At 40.3% G+C, this 21,484-nt stretch overlaps 1 protein-coding gene across 6 annotated transcripts in view; it reads right to left on the bottom strand.

Annotated features, from left to right (window-relative positions):
- The window catches only part of ylpm1 (YLP motif containing 1), a 33,583-nt gene that overhangs the window by 8,096 nt on the left and 4,003 nt on the right, over nucleotides 1-21,484 (bottom strand). Inside the window, exons 3-23 of one of the 6 annotated variants that reach the window (XM_046060044.1) lie at nucleotides 20,480-20,518; nucleotides 19,735-19,923; nucleotides 18,976-19,487; nucleotides 17,413-18,740; nucleotides 15,852-17,370; nucleotides 15,451-15,574; nucleotides 15,091-15,232; nucleotides 14,905-14,994; nucleotides 14,629-14,806; nucleotides 14,181-14,386; nucleotides 13,827-13,981; nucleotides 13,678-13,740; nucleotides 13,405-13,524; nucleotides 13,117-13,293; nucleotides 12,944-13,027; nucleotides 12,754-12,837; nucleotides 12,595-12,669; nucleotides 2,143-2,194; nucleotides 1,391-1,512; nucleotides 968-1,159; nucleotides 115-426 (exon numbers count right to left, since the gene is read on the bottom strand). In XM_046060044.1, coding sequence (XP_045916000.1) covers nucleotides 1,013-1,159; nucleotides 1,391-1,512; nucleotides 2,143-2,194; nucleotides 12,595-12,669; nucleotides 12,754-12,837; nucleotides 12,944-13,027; nucleotides 13,117-13,293; nucleotides 13,405-13,524; nucleotides 13,678-13,740; nucleotides 13,827-13,981; nucleotides 14,181-14,386; nucleotides 14,629-14,806; nucleotides 14,905-14,994; nucleotides 15,091-15,232; nucleotides 15,451-15,574; nucleotides 15,852-17,370; nucleotides 17,413-18,740; nucleotides 18,976-19,487; nucleotides 19,735-19,923; nucleotides 20,480-20,518 — 5,406 coding nt within the window. In that variant the 3' untranslated portion in view covers nucleotides 115-426; nucleotides 968-1,012. Of the gene's footprint in view, nucleotides 1-114; nucleotides 427-967; nucleotides 1,160-1,390; nucleotides 1,513-2,142; nucleotides 2,195-12,594; nucleotides 12,670-12,753; nucleotides 12,838-12,943; nucleotides 13,028-13,116; nucleotides 13,294-13,404; nucleotides 13,525-13,677; nucleotides 13,741-13,826; nucleotides 13,982-14,180; nucleotides 14,387-14,628; nucleotides 14,807-14,904; nucleotides 14,995-15,090; nucleotides 15,233-15,450; nucleotides 15,575-15,851; nucleotides 18,741-18,975; nucleotides 19,488-19,734; nucleotides 19,924-20,479; nucleotides 20,519-21,484 lie in introns of those variants that run through there. The other 5 variants (XM_046060039.1, XM_046060041.1, XM_046060040.1 and 2 more) reach the window with 5 other exon arrangements.

Genomic DNA, 21,484 nt, shown 5'->3' with positions numbered 1-21,484 from the left:
AGTCATCCTTAAAAAATGTCACAGGGCTAAACATAATATCGGGCAGTTAAACAATTTGGTGAAAAATGGTGAAGCCCAAATGACAATGAAAGAAAGAAAGACTCCCCAAGTTGGTAATTTTGTGAAACTTTTATTGTCGTTTTTTCAAGTATGCATGGACCAAGAAATTGTGCTACATGTGTACAGTACAGGAAGCATGAAGAGTATAAAACAGCAAGAAATATGACTAGATACAGGAAACAGCACAAAATCATAAACTACAAGTTTATTGGCAAATAACCAGAGTGTCTGTTTAAAAATAAGAAAGAAAACTGGACTTATCCTTATCAATGACATAACTATGAATTTGATAACTATTGGTGATGTCACCTTGATGAGTCATGTTTCACCAAAAGGTAAGCTTCAGTGTTTTCACATTCTGGACACCTGCAGGAACAAAAAGAAGTCACTGATAATTTTGCCAAAGACCAATTTGGTTCTGCTACTGCTACGATCATGTTATTCTTTTATATATAGTTAATTACATAGTGTGTAAACTATTGTCTTGTAAATTCAAGTATACTCAGCCACACAAAACTATCCTTTTATGTGGAATAAAATATTTGCATCCACTCAAACTTACTGAGGTTACATTTGATTTGATCATAGCATTGTATTTACCGCGCATAATCTTGATAAAGGTAAGACGTGTAAGTCTTTCTGAAGAAATGGCTTGATGATCCATGGTGACATAACAGTGGATTAAAAGGTTTCTGCAAATGTTTTTATCATATACATCTGAACTAACAATTTCCATTCACTTGCATCTATTGATCCATAAAGTACATTTTTAATAGAGGGCATGTAATAAAAAGGGCCTCAAATATATCCTTGTCAAATGTTAGAATTTGGATACTAATCACCATTTTATATTTTCTAAACAGATAGAATTACTGTACAACATTATGCAAAAGAGTAACATACATACCTTTAAATGAAGGGGGGGGGAGGGAGGGGGGACAAGATTATCTTCTTAGAAATACTTGGTGCGGTTGAGAGCTCTTTGCGCCAGCTTTCCACTCTCATCCGTTATTCTCTCCCAGTCCGTTTGACCCACCACAAAGCCGATGGCGCGCTTTCGATCCGCGTCCTTTTGCTCTTCAAGATCAGCCCATCGAACCTTAACAAAACAAGGACGGCAACCAGGGTGCTGGTGTTATGACCAGGAAATGGATGAATGGACATCAATTAAGGTAAATCACTTACATTATTTAACACTTAACATTATACAAAAATGGTATATTTTTAAACTGGATTTTTACATTCGGTATTTTCTCTGTGCCTCTTTGGCAAACAAACACATTTGTAGACGACCAAAGCAGCAGCTCTGTAGCACAGCGTGTCTATTTACCCTTTTCTTTCCTGGTTCGGACATGCGTGTGGCATAGTCGTCCGGCAGCTGAAGGTAGTCATCCAGGCCTGCCATGTCTTCACGTTTCCTCTTTCCACTGCTCCCCAGACCGTCCAACTTGTCTGTATAAATGGAAGATTACTGGCCAGGTCAGCTCTGCCGTCCTGCTAAAACTTTAACTTCATCACTCAACAACTAACATTCTGCGAGTCATTCAGCCTGATCCGTTTTAGCAATGTTCTGCCTCACAGTCACATACAATAACACAGAGAGAGGGCTGTTTCTTATTCACTTCCCTCCTCATTCACCTGGCTTGGGATTTATAGAAATGATCAGGATGTTTACATGTATATTGGGTGGGGAAAAAACTATATCATTTCCCATTTTTAGGCCTTTTATGCAGAACTTGATCAGTACATTCACCCTTTATTTCAACACACTGTGGGCTTTGTTTAACTGTGGTGAATTTGAAGCATCTTTCATGCTGTGTGCACAGAAGGTAAAGCATGGCAACAGTAAAAATCACTGTTATTCATTGATGAATCCATTTCTCCTCACGGGCATGGTCATGACATACATAACACATACATTATAAGATTAAAAGATGCACAGCTTTAAGACATAAATATCATGAATCAAATCAAAGTAGCCGGACATGAAATGCACTGTACTGTTGAAGGCGCCTCTATAGTACAGAGGTAAAAGATGGAGTAGTCAGTCATAATAAAGACTTAATAAAAAGGAATACCTACCGAGTTTAGCCTCAGACGTGTCCATCTCCCATTTGCTTTTTGGAATGTAGGCCTATATAATAAAGAAACACTGCAATGGTTAAACAACAGGGTGATACAGGGATAAGAGAGGGAGAGGGAAAACGGGGGTTGGCTGAAAAGAGAGGAGACTGGTTTATCAGTACTTGAAAGACAACAGAGAAAACTGAAGGATGAGAATACATGAGGACTTATCTAGTTAAGACATATAATGTTACACTGGCATGCAGATATTTCTTGCAAGTAGAGATAAACTAATGTATTCAGACTAAACCTTTGTTCTTAGCTACATGCTAAAAAAAATAGTGGATAGCAGATGTGCTCTGCTTTGGAGAGCACAATTTCAGTGACAAAGTGCTTTCCTTAAAAACAAAAAAAGTAAAACTCCAATCATGAAGTTTGCCTGTGTGCGCTAACAATCGTGTGATCAACACATTTCACATTACAAAGAACAATGCCCCTGTGTCCGAGTCTGCAGTAGTGCTGCTCAAACTTTTATACAATCAGGATCAGAGCTTTTCATTGCGTCACTTCTCTCTGACCAATCCCCAGTTTTCAAATTACACTGATGCTATCTGGCTGGCGAGCTAACCAAAGATTTCTGACAGTCAAGCATCTGCACTAGTTCCTATTTAAGAAGACACTACTGTATTCTTTTGACACCTTTATTCATTTCTCTTAATATCTAATTGGAGCTCAATGGACATTTTGAGAGGTAAGATGTCAGCAATCAAGATATGTATTTTTATAGGAATTTATATAAAACCATATAATCTTATATATTTAATATAAGTGCAATTAAATCTTTCAGGATAGTTTCTTATTCTTGAATAAAGTTATCCTAGATAGTATGACTAGTTAGATACTTCACTTGAAGAGACTGCACCCTTTGTTTCCCCCAGCGGAGATGATGTTAATTTAAGGAAACAGGTAGATTTTATCAAATACAAGCTCATTCATAAAATGAAACTCTGCCAAAAGCTTTACTCCAAGTGATGACAGATTAGAGAGCCTCTACAATGAGCAATGAAATAAAATGTGTAAAGCTGATTACAGCTGCAATATCTGTCAAATTGTTATGATTTAACATCATGTTTGCTGGTTTTAAGTCAAATTAGTTCCGATATTTTATTGACACGGTTTGTGTCCCTACACAGTCTTTTTGACACCATGGAACACATGTTCTGTTAAGTACAGCTTTCTTAATACAACAGTAAGCTAAACATGCCTCTCTACGAAAAGGAACACTGGAAACTAAACATCTACTCCCAGATGGGTTAAACAATGGTGCACCCTGCTTTGAACGGTCCCACACAGATTTGAACTTGAGCTAACTACCTTTTAAAAACGGAAAAATCCAAGTGAATGCCCAATACTTAACAATCAAATCAAGCTACCTGAGCTAACAACAGGGCCAAGTTTTAAGTGGGAAGGGACCACAGAGTATTAGGTAAGTGCAAGCTAATGAGTATAATAATATACACTGCTCAAAAAAATAATAATGGCGGTGCTTTCACTCTAGTAGTAGCATGAGACGGAGTCTACAACCCACGCAAGTAGCTCAGGTAGTGCAGCTCATCCAGGATGGCACATCAATGCGAGCTGTGGCAAGAAGGTTTGCTGTGTCTGTCAGCGTAGTGTCCAGAGCATGGAGGCGCTACCAGGAGACAGGCCAGTACATCAGGAGACGTGGAGGAGGCCGTAGGAGGGCAACAACCCAGCAGCAGGACCGCTATCTCCGCCTTTGTGCAAGGAGCAGCAGGAGGAGCACTGCCACAGCCCTGCAAAATGACCTCCAGCAGGCCACAAATGTGCATGTGTCTGCTCAAACGGTCAGAAACAGACTCCATGAGGAATGGAATCCAATTGTGCACATCTGGGACATCATGTCTCGCTCCATCCACCAACGCCACGTTTCACCACAGACTGTCCAGGAGTTGGCGGATGCTTTAGCCCAGGTCTGGGAGGGGATCCCTCAGGAGACCATCCTCCACCTCATCAGGAGCATGCCCAGGCGTAGTAGGGAGGTCATACAGGCACGTGGAGGCCTCACACACTACTGAGCCACATTCTGACTTGTTTTAAGGACATTACATCAAAGTTGGCCTGTAGTGTGGTTTTCCACTTTGATTTTGAGTGTGACTCCAAATCCAGACCTCCATTGGTTGATAAATTTGATTTCCATTGATAATTTTTGTGTGATTATGTTCACACAAAAATGCACATTCAACTATGTAAAGAAAGGAGTATTTAATGAGATTATTTAATTCATTCAGATCTAGGATGTGTTATTTTAGTGTTCCCTTTATTTTTTTGAGCAGTGTATATAACTATAACTATATATATTTATTGTCTTTACACTTGTTAAAGCACTTTGTAACTTGTTTTTGAAAAGTGCTCTACAAATAAAGATTATTATTATTATTATTATTATTATTATTATATAACTTTCATTTAACTCCACATGAGATTTGTATTCAAAAATATATTTAAATTTTTTTAAATTTTATTTCTGACATTCATTTGGTGCGCTGTTTATTATTTGGTTTTCTAAGTTTTAAGGTGTTATCTACATCAGTCAAAATATACATTTTACCTAACACTTAAAAACCCCCATAAAAGGTGTTGTCTATTATTCTTCCTGATTAGACCTCTGCTCAGGTTTGAGATGGGCGGAGCTTTGCGGGGACATTCACGAGTCACAGAGATATCAATCAAGCACAGTGTGTACATGCCCACTCAGTACTGACAGGAAGTCTAATGACTTTGAGATTAATGATAAAGATACACTGCTGGAAATTCAACTACCAGCAGCATCTGCTCAGGTTTATCAGCTTGATGATTAAAGCTTAAGAATGAAAGCAACCGGTTGCTTTGCAAGACAACAGAGATTACAAAGAAGATCCATTGCCTCCCTACAGGCTTTAACTGAGAATATAAAACTACATTCAGGTTGGATATCCAGCTTGCATTGCCAGGTAGCCACTGCTGTAAGCTTTATATACACACTGTGCAATAAAGCACTTCACAGTGCTCTCCTGTGCAACACTACATCACCGTTAGATGTGGTCGCAACAGACAATATCCGACCACATCCAACTGTGATGTGGGGTAAACAAAAATTTCTAAAATATACTGCATATTAATTTTGGAATGACAGTGCTACAGCAGAATAAGACCGTGCAGCACCACTTTGTTTCAATAATAACTTTAAAAAAATGCATTTTTAAATACAGTTATCTAATTAATGATTCAACACATATCCTTAAGTATCACATATTTTAAAGAACGATATTTAGCTCGATGTTTTTAATATATATTAGCTTAAAGCAAGCATATAGATAAACTCCACAAGGACGCCTACATCCTCTGCCAACATCACTGTCTTTCAGAGGCTGTAGCAGGTGGGTTTTACAGCTCAGCAAAGATTGTATCATATAAAACTATATAATCAACAACATACAGGTTTTTGCATGCAAAAGCCTTTTTTCTTCTTCACCTATTCTAAAAATGATGCATTTGAATATTTCTGCAAACTGGGGGTCTTAAACAGTATTGGAATTGAATAAATAGGACTATTGGAGGTAAAAAGAAAAAAATAGAGATCTAGGACATTCAAAGACGTATGGCTTTCCTAGGTAAACTGACAATAAGGGGGTTTCAAAACAATTTCCAAAACACAAGTGCTCACCATCCAATTGCCGAAAAATGCAGTTCTTATAGAAATCTCTAAAAGTTTTTGATACAAAATCACAGCATTTTCTATGGTTTTCTCAAGGTTTTTGGCATCTTGAAATGGTAATTTGGAGGGACTTTTGAGTAGTATAATTTAAAAAAATAAAGTTTTTGCACCAAATCTGTGTAACAAATGGAATCAACCCAAAAATTGATTAATTATGAGACAAAAGCATGGGAATGGCCATCATATACTTCAATCATAAAGTTCCAAGTCCTTATAAACTCTATAATTTCAATAGGTGAATAACCAAAACAAAATGTTTATTACAGATTAATGAAGATGTATACCACTTCTATGTGTCAAATACTGTTGACCTGCTATCTCCCCCTAAAGATTCCCTGTCCACCCCAAATAAGACAAAAACCGGGTCTATGGTGGGGAGGGGTTGAGTGGAAGAGGTTAAAATAAAGCTAACCGTTCTTTATATGATTTTATTTAGCTTCAATATACATTTTTTCTCATTGCACACAAGAAACATTTATTTTCTATTTTCCTATTTTATATAATTGCATAAAGGTGTGTGTAGCCTTTGAGGGGCCACAAAACCAGGTCTGGAAGAGATAAAAACTACAGTACAGACATCAGACAGTCTGATGTCTGTAAATTCCTTTTGTTGTAAATGCTTCTTGATTTCAACTACAATAGTTTATCTAATATCACATAGATTTACAACAAAAGAAATCATCAAAACTTTTTATACAATTTGAAACAGTCCATTACCATCATATGGCAACTTGTTTCAATTAATGAGTTTTTTTTAAAGTGGTCATATTATGCTCATTTTCAGGTTCATGATTGTATTCTGGGGTTGTACCAGAACAGGTTCACATGGTTTAATTTTCAAAAAACACCATATTTTTTGTCATACTGCACATTGCTGCAGCTCCTCTTTTCACCCTGTGTTGAATGCTCTGTTTTAGCTTAGGAGTGATGCATCTCACTTCTACAAGATCTTTGTTGGGCGTTGCACATGCAAAGTTCCTTGTTAAGGATTACTAGCCAATCAGAAGCAGAGTAGGGCGGGTCGTGAAAAGCCGGTAAACACTGCTTCGGTTCAGCTGTATATGTTCCCCTTAACAGATTAGCAACATAGACTGGAGCAAGAGTTTCAGAGTGGTGAGTTATTAATCTGTAACAAAAGTATCTTTCATTCATAAAAGTTATAACTGAGCTCTGTCTCTACATCAGAGTAACAACTTTTGTCTATTGACTGCCTGGAGGGTAGCTAATGTTTGGAAGGGAGAGGAGAGGCAGCAGGCAGATGTCTTGTTACTGTGTGCTGCAGCTCAGTGTGTTTTTCCACCGGTGTTTTCGAGGGCGTGTACTAGCCGCTAGGTGAGCATTATGGCATGTATTTTCTTGTGATGTCACAAGAAAAGGTAAGAAAAGGCTGGGTTTCAAACGAGCTGTTTTCAGGCAGTTCAGAGCAGTGTTTTGTGTGGGAGATGGGAACTCCCTTTGTGGTGGACTTTGGGCTTTTTCAGTTTGCAAACCTATTACATGCACAAAAAGGTATATAATTCAATAAAGGAGAGGGAAAAGGCCGAAAAGCATAATATGACCTCTTTAAGTGTTTAAAAAAATAAAAAAAAATAAAAAAATACAGGTTAAGTTTAAGTTTTTGAGCAATAGCAGCATGATCCGACCGCTTTTAACATTTAAAATCTGTTCGGTTTGAAGAAAGCCATTTATGAGTCAGAGGCTTTAACACTCCTGGCAGTGATGAGCCCAAATGGAACCATCAAACTAACAGGGTGCCTGACCCTGTTTGAGTTCTTGTTTTGCAGTTAACACATCACATCAACATTTGTTGATTTTTTCTTGACACTTGACAACAGACCACGAGACCTCTGCATTCTGTGCTACATCCATTGTTCACTGTGATTATTAGGGATTTAAACACTGAGGTGCTAGAAAACCCTCATCAGGGTTTTGGATATATTATTGTAATTATTACAATTTAAAAATGTCTGTATATTTCTGCTTCTGCAACCAAACCCGGCAGTCTTAAAGTCTCACCCAGTGCATTCTCTGAACCCAGAGGCTATATTGTCATCAGACGATATAGCCTCTGGGCATGGCCAATGTTTAAGGGCTTCCGGTGCATAACTATATAACAGATTTACGGACCAAGACTTCCTCACCCGCGTACCAGTCATTTTGCCCCTTGCCTATAGATTCTGCATTCACATGCAGATATCTGTTTATGGAAATTACACCCAGAGATTCAAATGCAAGGCCATAAGGCAGCAGTTTTAGACTTGCAGTTCAGACAGTTCGGTTTAAGTGGAGGCTGGATGGGACTTCAGCCTTTGACTGCTACTACAATTAAAATGAAAAGCAGCGTTGGGAGATGACCTACATGCCCTGTGTGAAACTGCAGGTCTTAACTGGCTGATTGATCAAAGCAGCTTTACATTTTTATTTATAGGCCCCAGAAACATTATCATTTTTGGGTTATACTGAGTTTAATGCACACATCTTGATCCATTTTGGTCACTATTTTAATTTTGCACCAAGCATATTTCATCCTTTCATCTGATGAATGAAGGACCATCCTCAAAGTTGTATTTCTCAGCTAAATCAGTGACTCAATGGTGTAACAATTGCAAACATAGTATTACATATTTCAAAGAATAATCAAGAGTAAACAGTGTGTCCTGTTCCGCTAATGAGTCGGACATTTTTAACTTTATGTACATATCAGAGTGTCCATTGAACATATCTACAAGAGTGCACTTAGTTCTACTTTCTAGGAGTAGAACAGATTAAAATGACATCAAAATTTTAAGTGTTTACATACACTACAGTCATGTCAAAGTCAGCTTATGAAATTTGCTCATGTTTAAAGAAATTCGACAGACATAAAAATAATATGGCACATATTAAACATAGGGCTGCACAATTAATCGGATATTGATTACGATTTTAGCTTCCCACAATTAGATAAACATGATAGACGGCGATATCGCCATGTACAATGTGTGCTCCGCTTATGGAGCTACATATCAAATCAAGCGCTTCCTAAACTTACAGCCAAGGGGCCGATTTAGCTGCGCGTGCACCCTCCTGCTGCTACAGTCCACAGTAGACCGCAAAGTCCAGGAGTCTGCATGTGTGCTCTGCGCCGCGGCTGCCAGAGCTGGTCGCGGCCCTTCTAGTCAATGCTTTTGAGTGCGTCAGACACAGCCGCAGCGCAACCCAGAAATGTGCCAGATGCAGCTCTCGGCTCAACTCCGCGAAGAATACACTAGGGATGCACCGAAATGAAAATTCTTGGCCGAAGCTGAAACCGAATATAATGAAAAAATGTGCGGAATACCTGTACATTCACATTTTTACAAGCGGGTCAGACCGTTTGTTGCCTTTTCTAAGAAGTCACCCACAGATGGTGTGGACGTGCTAGGAGACAATTCAGTAGAACAGTGTCTGCAAACGGCGATTTTTGCATCTTTTTTGTCTTTTGACTTATTAGGCCGAACACCGGAAGTGCTTCTTCTAGGGAGTCGGTGCCTCCCTAGAATACACAAGTCTATTTTTGACTGAAAGCCGTGTCAGGCTGCACAGAGCAGATCGAACTGGGCAGGAAGTCAGACACAGATCGACATAGACCCGGTCAATTTTCAAAATAAAACACTGTGCATAATCTTGATCATAAATCAACAAAAGACACAGTTAAATCAGACAAAAAAGAACAATTTATTTACATAGCCTACTTAATTATAGAATAAGCACAAAAAGCAAGCACTGATTACCAAATCAACAAAATTTTAACATGTCAGCAAAATCGAGCAGACAAAACCATCTTATTCTGAAATGCTCCTTTTGCAGCCTGCAGACAACCAAACAAAACCGGGTTGCAGAGAGCCCTTGCTGGTAAGCAGAGTAGAAGCCATAGGTAGAAGCACAAAAAGGACAAAATAACAACAAGCCAACACTGTGCTCAGCTCCTGCAAAGCATCTGAGACGCTTCTAGTGGAAGTTAACGCTGTGCACAGGATGGAACAAAACCGTGGCTCAGCAGCACCTGGACTCTGTGGACTTTCCAGGTAAAAATGTTATTTATATTTTGCTTCAAGGAGATGATGCATTTTAAGGACCAGTCTTATTTTGATGCAAAGATTTACATTGGCAGAAACGCAGCACAACATGGATGTGAAGGCAATTGCCTGTTTATTTAAATTTGAAAGTGCAATAAAAATATTTTGTCCTTAAATCAATGAATAATCGTGATCTCAATATAGATCAAAATAATCGTGATTATCATTTTGGCCACAGTCGTGCAGCCCTAATGACAGACCAAATTGTACAAGTCAGGGTGGCTCAAGGAGGCCACCATCCAGGAGGGAAGTTTCGAGTATGTGATTTCCATCAAGGATGGTCTACAAAGCTATGAGGCACTGCTGCAAACTTAATGGGAAGAATCTCTTGTCTTTCAAACTTCTTACCACTAATGTAAACTAGAAAGAACAAAAGCATGTAAAATATTTTATTTTATATATATATATATATATATATATATATATATATATATATATATATATATATATATAGAATAGCATTTTTGTGTGAGGAACAAAGGCTATGAAAAATTGCTGTTTTCTCCTGTGCATGCAGCTTGTTGAAAGCTTTAATACCACAAATTTTAAGAGAGTGGGACAGGATCTCATGTTTGTATTATATTGCTAATAAGTAAATAAAATGCATTCAATAATAGAATAAAATACTGCAAACTATTTTGAACATAAAGCATTTTCTAGAGGTTATCAACCAGTATTAAATTACTATGAAACACTAACCATATAGTAATAAATTTATATATAGTATTTTCATGTGGAAGAAAATAGAACATATTTCATATACTTAGTTGTTCATTCTAAACTACACATAAGTAAGCTTTAAAAAATGGTTGAAAGGATATAAGGAACAGTTGAAGTTTTACCTTTAGTTTTGTATAAAGATATTTTTAAAGTATGCAGCAGTCTGTTATATTGTTTTTAGAGGAGTAACAGCCCACTGTAACTGAGTGCCAGATAGGCATGTATTTTATAACAAAATGCAGGGAAACCATTCCTACTATCAACGCATTTAATCTGCATTTACATTTGAAGAGTCATTTCTAACAATAATGACTACAGCTTAATTAACAAGACTGCTTCAATAATCTCTGTGCCCTCTGCATAGAAAAAACTGTAAGAAACATTTCTTGGGACACGAGAGCAGTAAGAAGGAACCAAAAACGTTGCGGGTACAAAGCTCCATGAAGCCGAGGGGAGCAACATATTTGGGTGATAATTCTCTGTAGGTTCATCACAATGAGCAACTCATTCACATTGTTTCCATTGTCATCTTTTTTTGACATTTTTTTTTGTAATTATAGCCACTGTAAGGTGAAGCATATTTGTTGTTAGGTGTTTCATTATTAGGCATTATTAACTGTGCACCCATGGCCAGTGGCCTATTGTTTCTGCTGGGTTTCTGCTGCTTACTTCTTGCCTTCTTCTTTTGAAAATGACTTTCATAATCACAAATTCATGACATTTTGCCAAGCAGTCCAGTTTGGTACCAAGCTTTGTATACTCCATGTGGGGACAATCCCTCTACCGGTGGTACCGTAGAAAACATTTACATTTTCAAACTTTCAAAAGTCTGTTCCCACACAGCCTTTGTCAGCAGCGTCGCTACAACCCTTGCGTTTCATTTAAGCGCCCATGCTAACAGGTTAGAGCAGCCCACAGTTCATTTGGAGAGTCACAGGTAGAGGTAGGCAGTGTGGCCCTAGTATAAGCAGTAAGTGGTACAGCTATAAAGGATGATGCAACTTAAATAAATAACATAAAAATAAATAAAACGTTTTACTTTTCTATGGTTTGCTCATATTTCACCAGAGTAGTTGTACAACATTGTTAGAGCTGGACAAGTAATTATTGTAGTGTCTGATTATAAATGCTACTGTAAACATTTTCCTTCATATCAAAGGCAATATTTACCTCAAATTTGTAAAATTAAGTTGGCAGAAAAATTAGAATTTTGAACTTTGTGGTAATTTCATAAGTTGTAAAGAGTAATTAATTATGCATAAACATGTTTTGCCTAACAAGATGTTTAAACCAGATTAAATGTTTCAACACTTCCATGAGATTCTTTTCTAATTTTTTTCAATCCTCATTTTTTAATACATTTTATCATTTTGCTTTAAATGAAGCTGCTTTAAAAGCTAAAGTCAGACTAAAGTTAAGAAGCAATCATATGAAGTTTGAACTTGATGTGAAGAAACTATTTCAAATTTAACGGTCAAACAATTAAATCTGAGCAAAAGCTCAAAAAATGTGAAAAAACAGGAACTGTTCCTTTAGTTAATGGAGTGTTGCAGCTATATTTTAGGACTGAGTCAGAACAGTATTTTGTCTGTCTCTTGCTCCCTTATATTTTCTCTGTTCTGCTCTTATCTTCCTTGTAAACAACATAAACAACTACATACAACAGATTAGAACAAAATTAACCTATGACTTTCCATGAATTTCACCTATTTTATTTGATCTGTTTAAAACTCACCTGGTAAATAAAACAAAATGATTAAAAGACTAATGGCTAATCATAAATTACTGGACAAATCGTATGTGATAGATGGAAATACAAAGTGGAAATGAATCTGAAAACTATGTGGCTATAAATGTAAGCTTTTCATTTCCTACCAGATCACCCTCTTCTTCCTCCTCTCGCTTGGGTTCCTTGGGCTCGTCATCGGGATTGAAGTCTTCCATTTCAACCTAATAACAAGCACATGTTAGTTTAGCTTGGTAACTGGTAAGGACTTTAATATCATGAGAACAGTCAAGTGTTGAAGACCTCACCTCCTCTATAGCAGCATCCTGAAGCAGGGACCGGACATCCAAGCGCACCATATGACGAGGTGAAGGCTCCCAATTGTTGGACATCTGTGTACAGATTGCTCTATTAAAAAGTATATGCTATATGCATGATTTTTAGTCAACATTCTTCTTATCACAAATCAATCTGAGAGAGCTAACCGATCTTACAGACCTTCATTATGTCCTTCAGTGTGCGCCCATGGACATTTCTCTTCGAACAAGTCTGAGTGTCTGCAGTGATTTCAGCCAGGTATACCTAAAAGTAAAAAAACAAAACAAAACCTCTTTAGCACAGGGCCGATTGGACAAACATTTTTTTTAGACCTATTAATGAATACAACTCACCTCAAAGCCTTTCGTTTTGGCTGCGCTCCAGAACTGATCAAAATGTTTAACCTTGTCATTGACAGTGTCTAAAATGATGAAGGGGAAAAAGCCATCATCCAGAGTTTTCTTAAATGTTTTAAGCATGCTGCTCCGGTAGGTATCCTCCATCTCTGGCTCATACTCGTACTCAAGAACCTGCAAGACAGATTTTTTGTATTATTATTGTTTATACACCTGCCAGTTGATGCTGCTCACTGATTGTGACATTTTAGCACCACTTTGTCTTGTGTTTCATGTTAGACTCACTTTGGTTTTGACCCTTCTCCCTGTGTCTGGGTCTTTCTCAACTTTCTCAACCTCAGTCATGAAATAGTCGTCCAAAACAAGAACTCTTGGAGGCGCACCGCCACAATCGACTTCCTTATCCTTAATGTCGGCAAGATTAAAAAAGCAAAGTTTTCATATTTCTATTTGCATTGTTACAAAAAGTATTGTTGTTGTTGTAAATTGTTGTCAACGCTCAGTTGCATTACATTATAGTTACATTAGACTAAGATTTGCTGATATGACTCAACTCACCCGAATGAGCTTTGCGACATGACTTTTTCCACTTCCTGGAAGTCCTCTCATTATGATAACAATCTGTTAAATATATCACTTAAATGAGTACTCAATATTAACAATGTTATACTGTTAGATCAAAAAAAAACTGCAACAGTAATTAGTACCCTTTCAGGCCGAGACAATCTGCCAGGTGGTTTGAGGATATCGTCGATATTCTTGATTTCTGGCTTCCTCTCAACTCGCGGTGGTGGCTGAGGTGGAGGAGGGAGGGAAGGTGCAGTGGGAGGCCCTCGGTCCTCTGGGTAACTTCTTCTGTCCACTGCATGATATTATTTGCAATTCAAGTACTTCTCTAAATGGCATTATTTTTTCCTATTATACATTTACTTAACTGGTTGTAGATGTTTTCCACCATATCCTCTGTCAACATCTACCAACACAGCTCATTTCAGTAACTGAGAAAGAGTTTCAGTGAAATTCTACCAAACACATCTGACTTATATGACAACGGAACATACCGTAAGGTGAGGAGCTATGGCCGTAACGTTCAGGCCCGCTGCGGTCAAGTCCAGTGCGCTCGTATGGAGGTCTATCGTAGCCAGGTCTATCGTAGCCAGGCCTTCCATAATGTTCATCTCGATCACGACTGTCACTTCCCTCCCTTTCTCGAAGATCCCGGTCTCTCTCCCGGTATCCTGAACGCAAAGAGGGTGCCAGTGGCGATCTACACAGAGGAGGGGCATATTTACTTTTCATTTTGTTAACCAAATTTCAGGTTACAAACTGGCACACACTGAAGAAAAATCACAATGTATGACACAATGTGACATAGTACCTTTCTTCAACCACTGACTGTGTGCTTGAATCAAAAACAGACAAATAGAAAAGAATATTACATACACAAAGCTGCGCACTTCCCCATTGTTTGGAAAAATGGGAGTTAGAGCCACGGAGAAAACATGTTACCTCTCATCTCTTTCTCTTGGGGGATAGCGCTCCCTCTCAAATCGTTCTCTTTCATATTCAGGTGGAAGTTTTTCTCTGTATAATTCCCTCTCTCTACTGTAATCCCGGCGGTCCATGTAAGGGTCTGATCGTCTGTCATAATACGGGTCTCTGTAAGGATCTCTGGGACCAAGAAGTTCTAGGAGAATGAAATAGTTCATGAACAACAGTTAGAAAATTGCAAAAGCAAGTCCTGTTTGACTAGAGAAACGTGGACTTTCAAGTATTGAAACTCACCTTTTTCATAGCCCCTGTCTGAAGGCAGTGGGTCAGGCCTCAACACAATTCTCTCACCATAAGAGATCCGCTCAACGGTTGCTCCAGGCTCTGAAACATTGTTGTTAATGTCACCAACAAATTCCTGAAACTTAACCAGTTCCATCTGTTAAAAATATTTTGTGTGTTCATTTTTGCCACTCATACCATGCCCATGCCCATAATCCACAGTCTTTGGAATCACTGGAAGGGGTGCAGCAGTGAGAGATGACTGGTAATCTGTGGCAGCAGACTTGGTATCCCAAGACACAGGTTCAGTTACAGCTGTATGTGAAGCTGCAGTCATGCCCTAAGGATGGCGGATTTGATAAACTATAACATTTAAATACAACATGGCAAAGTAAAAATAAGATTAAAACTGAATTTGTCCTCTAGTGGTTCTATATGCTGTTCCTTACACTTGACTGACATGGTTAGAATCAGTTTACATAACTAATAATCCTGTCATTCATACAGCAATGCACTCTTACGAATGGGCCTAAAATAGTGTTCGTGAAAATAAATTACCTTCAGAGCATTCCTGACTTCTGGTGGGATCTCCAAACCGAGAAGACCAGCGGGAAGCTCAGGCAGGATGTCAGTTGGTGCAGGCTGAGGTTCAGTACCAGGTGTCTTCCCCTCCTGCAATTCCCTGTAGACCCAAAAGAATAAAGGTTAAAATGACCCTCAAGTTCCTCAAAATCAACTTGACCATAAAGTAAAGTAAGTAATATATAAGCAGAATGCCACAGAGCTGCAACTAGAGTGTTTGGATGGTGGAAAAAATCTCAGTGGTCAATATTTCAAAACCTAGGCACATAATAACACTGCAATCTGAATGGCTTGTTTCCAATATAGATAAATCAGGATATAATTTGTGTGAGCCTAGCATATAATGTATATATCAATGATCAAAGTCTAGAAATTACCGTATAAGTTTAAGCTCTTGAGCTGCTTTCAGGATGATCTCATGCTGGCGTTGGGAGAGAGCAAGTACATTTGCTCCGATTGTTTCTTGTGTTGCCGGATCAACTGAGCACTCTGGCAAGTTTGTGACAGGTGCAGGAGGTAAAGGTGGAGGTCGATCCAACTGAGGGTCTTCTCTGTGCTCTTCATAGCAAGCTCTGCGATCCTCATAGTCAGCAGGATAGCCTCTCTCTGGTGGTGGAGGAAGTCTTGAAGACCTATCCCATTCTGAAGGTTGTGATGGTGGTGGCGGCTCTTCCTGACGGTACGGTGGATCATCCCTATATTCACGGATTCTAAGTTCTCCTCTTTCCCTATCATGCTCATCGTAAGGATATGGGAGACCTCTTTCTCGTTCTCTTTCCTCTAGCCAGTGGCCATCTCTGTAGGGCTCTGGTGGTGGCATGCGGGGAGGATAGTCCCTTTCAGGAGGAGCACGCTCTCTATCCCATTCAGACTCGTAGTACTTGGCCTCATGCCGATAGTCATCAGGAGGAAAGCCCCGTGGTGGCCGCCAGCGATACCCAGATTCTCCGTGACCATAATCCTCGACGTAACCCTCATTGTATCCCTCTTCATATTCCTCATGTGTTTGACCTGGCCGCCACATACCTCTAGCCATTCCTCGACCTACAGGTCTCCTCCTCATTCCTCCCGTATCTATTATCTCATGTGGAGGCAGAGGAGGGCCTCTGCCATGTGGCGGTTGCCACCCTAATTCGCTCTCCATTCCTTCATCGTACAATGGTTCCTCCATAGGATCCATTATTTCGTGAGATGGTGGTGGCACACGACGCCTGCCTCTTCCTACATCAGGATGCATCGGATGGTTATGAGGGTCATGTTCATGGTACATGGGGTGACTTGCTGGATCCAATTCAGTATCATCATTGTCTATTTCGTGGCCTAATGGCTCATGGTCCATTGGTCCGTGTGCTGGGTGAGGGGGCCGTCCTCTTCCTTGGTGCATGAAACCAGGATGACCACGTGGGGGACGACCCCGACCAGGTGGAAATGGGGGTCTCATGCCTCTCATTGGAGGTCTCCTTTCTCCCCAGTAAGGGTCCCCTTCCTCTGAATACTCTGCCGACTCAGGTTCCTCCCAATGCATGTCGACTGGCTCTCCACTTCCCATGGCTGGTCCTCCTCTCCCCATGGCTGGTCCTCCTCTCCCCATGGCTGGTCCTCCTCTCCCCATAGGGGGTCCTCCTCTCCCCATAGGGGGACCGCCTCTCCCCATAGGGGGACCGCCTCTACCCAAAGGTGGTCCCCCTCTCCCCATAGGTGGACCTCCTCTCCCCATAAATGGTCCCCCTCTCATCATTGCAGGCCCTCCTCTCATCATTGCAGGCCCTCCTCTCATCATTGCAGGCCCTCCTCTCATCATTGCAGGCGCTCCTCTCATCATTGCAGGCGCTCCTCTCATCATTGCAGGCCCTCCTCTCATCATTGCAGGCCCTCCTCTCCCCATTGCAGGCCCTCCTCTCATCATTGCAGGCCCTCCTCTCCCCATTGCAGGCCCTCCTCTCCCCATTGCAGGCCCTCCTATTGGCTCTTCATAATACTCTTCCTCTGTTGAGAAGTGAAGTTCCTCTGGCATCCACATTTCTTCAGGGGGCACCTCCAAATCCTCACCACCACACTCCTCATATGTAGAATCTCGCCAGTTATAGTCTTCCTGCTCTTCTGATATTCCCAAGTCCTCTTCAGGTGGCATGTAGTCATAAGACATTTCTCCCATCTTCTCCCCAAGCGGTACAGTGTTTGGTCCACTGAACTCTCCAGAGCCCCTCTGGCCACGCCCTCGTCCGTGCACTTGGACAGGTAACGGGGGCTGGCCTCGTCCCCTAACAGGGAGAGGCCTTGGAGGATCTGGTCTTGACTGCATTTGGCCAGAGGCTTGTGGCTCCTGTTTGATAGCAGCAGGTGTTGGAACCAGAGGCGGTTTGTTGTTTGTGAGTGGTCCATCTGGTTTGAGGGGATTTTGTGTAGCAGTATTCTTTGTTGCTACAGTAGAAGGAGCAGTTACAGAAGGTTTACTGTTAACAGGTTTGGGTTTTTCACTACTGTTCGAAGCATTATCGCCATCAGGTTCCTCTGGCTTTGTGTTTGTTTGTAATGTCTGAGGAATGGGTTCATTCTGGACAAAAAAACCCTCATTTCCAAGCAAGTTGTCATCTGCCATGTCTTCAGGATTGGCTTTAGGTTTATCTGGTTCAGATTCACTTTTGTCTTTTTCAGACTTTAGCTGCTCAGCTGATTTTCCTGGAGTTTTGGAATCCAAACTGGCAGGTTGTTTATTGGCTGGTTCTGACTTAGGTTGGAGACGTTGCTGTTGTATTTGCTGGGGCACAGGTGGGCGTTCAAAACGTGGTGGGGGGCCTGTGTGCCTTGGGGGCTGTTCAAACCTAGGCTGCTGCCCAAATCGAGGTTGGTCAAATCTAGGGGGGGCATCAAAGCGCTGCCGTGGTTGGTCACATCTGGGCGGACCATCAAAACGGTGCCTTGGTTGGTCAAATCGAGGGGGGGCATCAAAGCGCTGCAGTGGTTGGTCAAACCTTGGGGGGCCTTCAAAGCGCTGCTGTGGTTGGTTGAACCTTGGAGGACCATCAAAACGCTGCTGTGGTTGGTCGAACCTCGGGGGACCATCAAAGCGCTGCTGTGGTTGGTCGAACCTCGGGGAACCATCAAAGCGCTGCTTTGGTTGGTCAAACCTCGGGGAACCATCAAAGTGCTGCTGTGGTTGGTTGAACCTCGGGGGACCATCAAAGCGCTGCTGTGGTTGGTCGAACCTCGGGGGACCATCAAAACGCTGCGGTGGTTGGTCAAATCTAGAGTTGTTTCCACTAGGACTGAAATTATAAGAAAACATTTTCATTAACATAAGCTTTCTATTACAGACTCTCAGTGATTGCCTAGCAATATAAAACAATACATATTCATTTTAAGCACAAGGTACTATAATCCAATTTAGCCTGCCTAAATTCAAATACTCCAAACTGATTTTCTGAAACGTTTTTCTTTTGAAAACCCATTCTTCAAAAAATGAAAGACAAATCCCAGTAGAATGAAAGATTCACTACTGACCGTGGACCCCTAATGCTGTTGAAGCTTGGTGGCTGAACGGTGGGGGGACCTGGGGGTCTGACTATGCCAGCAGGGCTACCTCCTCTCACCGGGGTCCCAGCAGGAGATTCTGAATGTGGCCCAAAGCCAGCAGTCTGTGGGCCTTGAGATCTGGGACCAACAGCAACTGGGGAATGCTGCATACCCGGTTTCACTGACTGCTGCTGCATTTGCAGGTCTTGTCCAGGGTATTGACCATACTGTCCCACCATCCCACTACCATACTGGCTTGACGCGAATGGTACCATGGCAGTGAGAGTGGCCACCCTTTCTTGAAGGTGGGCATTGGTGGCATTCATCTGCTCTTGCCACTGCTTCCATTGGTGCTCATAGTCCTGCAGTTGGTCTTTGTGGGGATAGGTCTGGAACTGCTCATGCCACAGGACGAAGGAGCGATCCCAATCTTGGAACAAAGGGTTGAACTGCTGCTGTTGCATTTCATAGTGCCTCAGCTGCATTTCAGCAGACATTGACTGCAACAAAGGACATTGAGGGAAATATATTTTATTTTTAGTTGAAGTGAGACATTATTTGAAAAAATGAAAATGTATGGGCCTCCCAAGATGCTGAATGGGTTTACAGGTCCAAGTTATAACCTCTTTGGTTCCACTATACATACTATGCTTTCTTTGAATATGTTGTTTTCTGTACAGGTCAACGTAAGAGCAGGGGAAACAGCCAACTACATAGTAGCTGTCAAAAAAATCCCCATTTACCTACCTGTAGGTTTGCAGGTTGCTGAATTAGCTGTTGGTACTGTTCCAGGATCTGCTGAAGCTTTTCATGTTGTTGCATGAGAGCCTGGTATTGTAAGCCTGCTCTCTGCTGCTGTACTTGTTGCCACTGCGCTGCTGCAGCCTGTAACTGCTGGAGGCGGGCAGCCTCCTCTGGGTCTTGTGGGACCTCGGGCTTTGAAAATAAACAAGGCAAGATTGTAACAAAGCATAACTCACAAATAATATTTTTGAAATAACTGAGGGTAGTTTGTAATGGAAGGGATGAGACTTTTTTTAGATGGAAGGAAGGCACTACTGAGAACATATTACACAAACATTCAATGTGTAACTTTGGTCAAACAGGCCTGGGTATCAAAATCTCAATATTTTTGAGTACTGTTCACATTGTTTCCATTGCACCAAATATCCCAAACTGTCAGGCACAGAAAGCTGGCACAAAATGGTGGTATGATCATATATATTCATCAGACACTGATGCATTCTAACATGTTGGCTTATTTTGTAAAAAACATTCTAGATGAATGTATTTACAATCAGCAAAGCAAGTTGTCAAAACGAGTTGTTCCAGATTCCAGAAATCATTATCATATAACAATCATTATCACCATTACTGGGGGAAAGATGTGCTCGTCCCGTGAATTTCACACATTCATGACAATCATCAAAAAAAACTGGGGTTAAATATCTATGGACATTGTGATGATGTGAGAGAGGGCGGTGGGACTTACTGTTTCTGTAAATGTAGGTGATTTTCCTACATTTTCTCTCTGTAAATTCATGCAAACAATATAAACAATGTTTAGATCCATTAATAATCTAATATCTAATATGATATATAATATCTCTATCTAGCGTTCTTAAATGCCGCCATATACTGAACTTACAAAAGCACTTGCAAATAATTCGCCTTTAGTGTAGCATTGTTCAGTTTTAACATATACAGGAAAACAGTAATCACTATAGATATTAATTATACAACACATATTATAGCATTGATTTAATGTTCTAATGTTACAGTGTTGTGAGTTATAGTCAAACAGAAAAAATTAACTCCAGGCCACAACTTAAAAGCTACAGCAAGTGTTTCTTTACTTGGGCCAGGTATTAATGGCTGCCAAAGTATAATAGCTGACACATTTTAGCTTTTGTTTCATCCAAGAGAACGATATTTTATTTATTTATATATTATATTTGATTAACTAGTGGACAATCTTGTCTCGCTCCACTCCTTCTGTGTGGTCTACCAACAATTGTACACGCTCTGCAGAGTAACACACGATGATAGAGTGAGAGAGATGTTCTCTTCTCATTATGTTAGATGATTTTACTGTACATTGCATGATTCTTGTATTGTATGAGAATATTTTGATGTAACAACAGTCAATGGAAACTAAAATCACCAACCATCAGCTGGATTCAAAATCATACCGAAGATGAGGTAAAACACAACGCAAAAGTACTTCTTAAACGACGCATCGATGAATCGTTGAAATAATCTATCGAAGCTTCAAATACTACAATCATCGTTAGCTGCAGACCTACACCTCACGATTCGATTACAACTCAGTGCTACAATGCGAATATAAAAAGATTATCGTTGCACCTTTTTTGTCTACACAGGATTTCTTTTTTTTCCACTGTGTGACCACTTGGTACTTTTAAAGCTAAGTATTTGTAAAGATCCGACCAAGGAGGTAGAAATGACTTGCAGTGTTCCCCATACATTGATTTAT

This window comes from Micropterus dolomieu, linkage group LG10 (genome assembly GCF_021292245.1).
Source record: "Micropterus dolomieu isolate WLL.071019.BEF.003 ecotype Adirondacks linkage group LG10, ASM2129224v1, whole genome shotgun sequence".
NCBI lineage: Eukaryota > Metazoa > Chordata > Actinopteri > Centrarchiformes > Centrarchidae > Micropterus > Micropterus dolomieu.
Note: the sequence above shows the minus strand (reverse complement) of the source record. Positions and strands in the feature narration are given on the sequence as shown.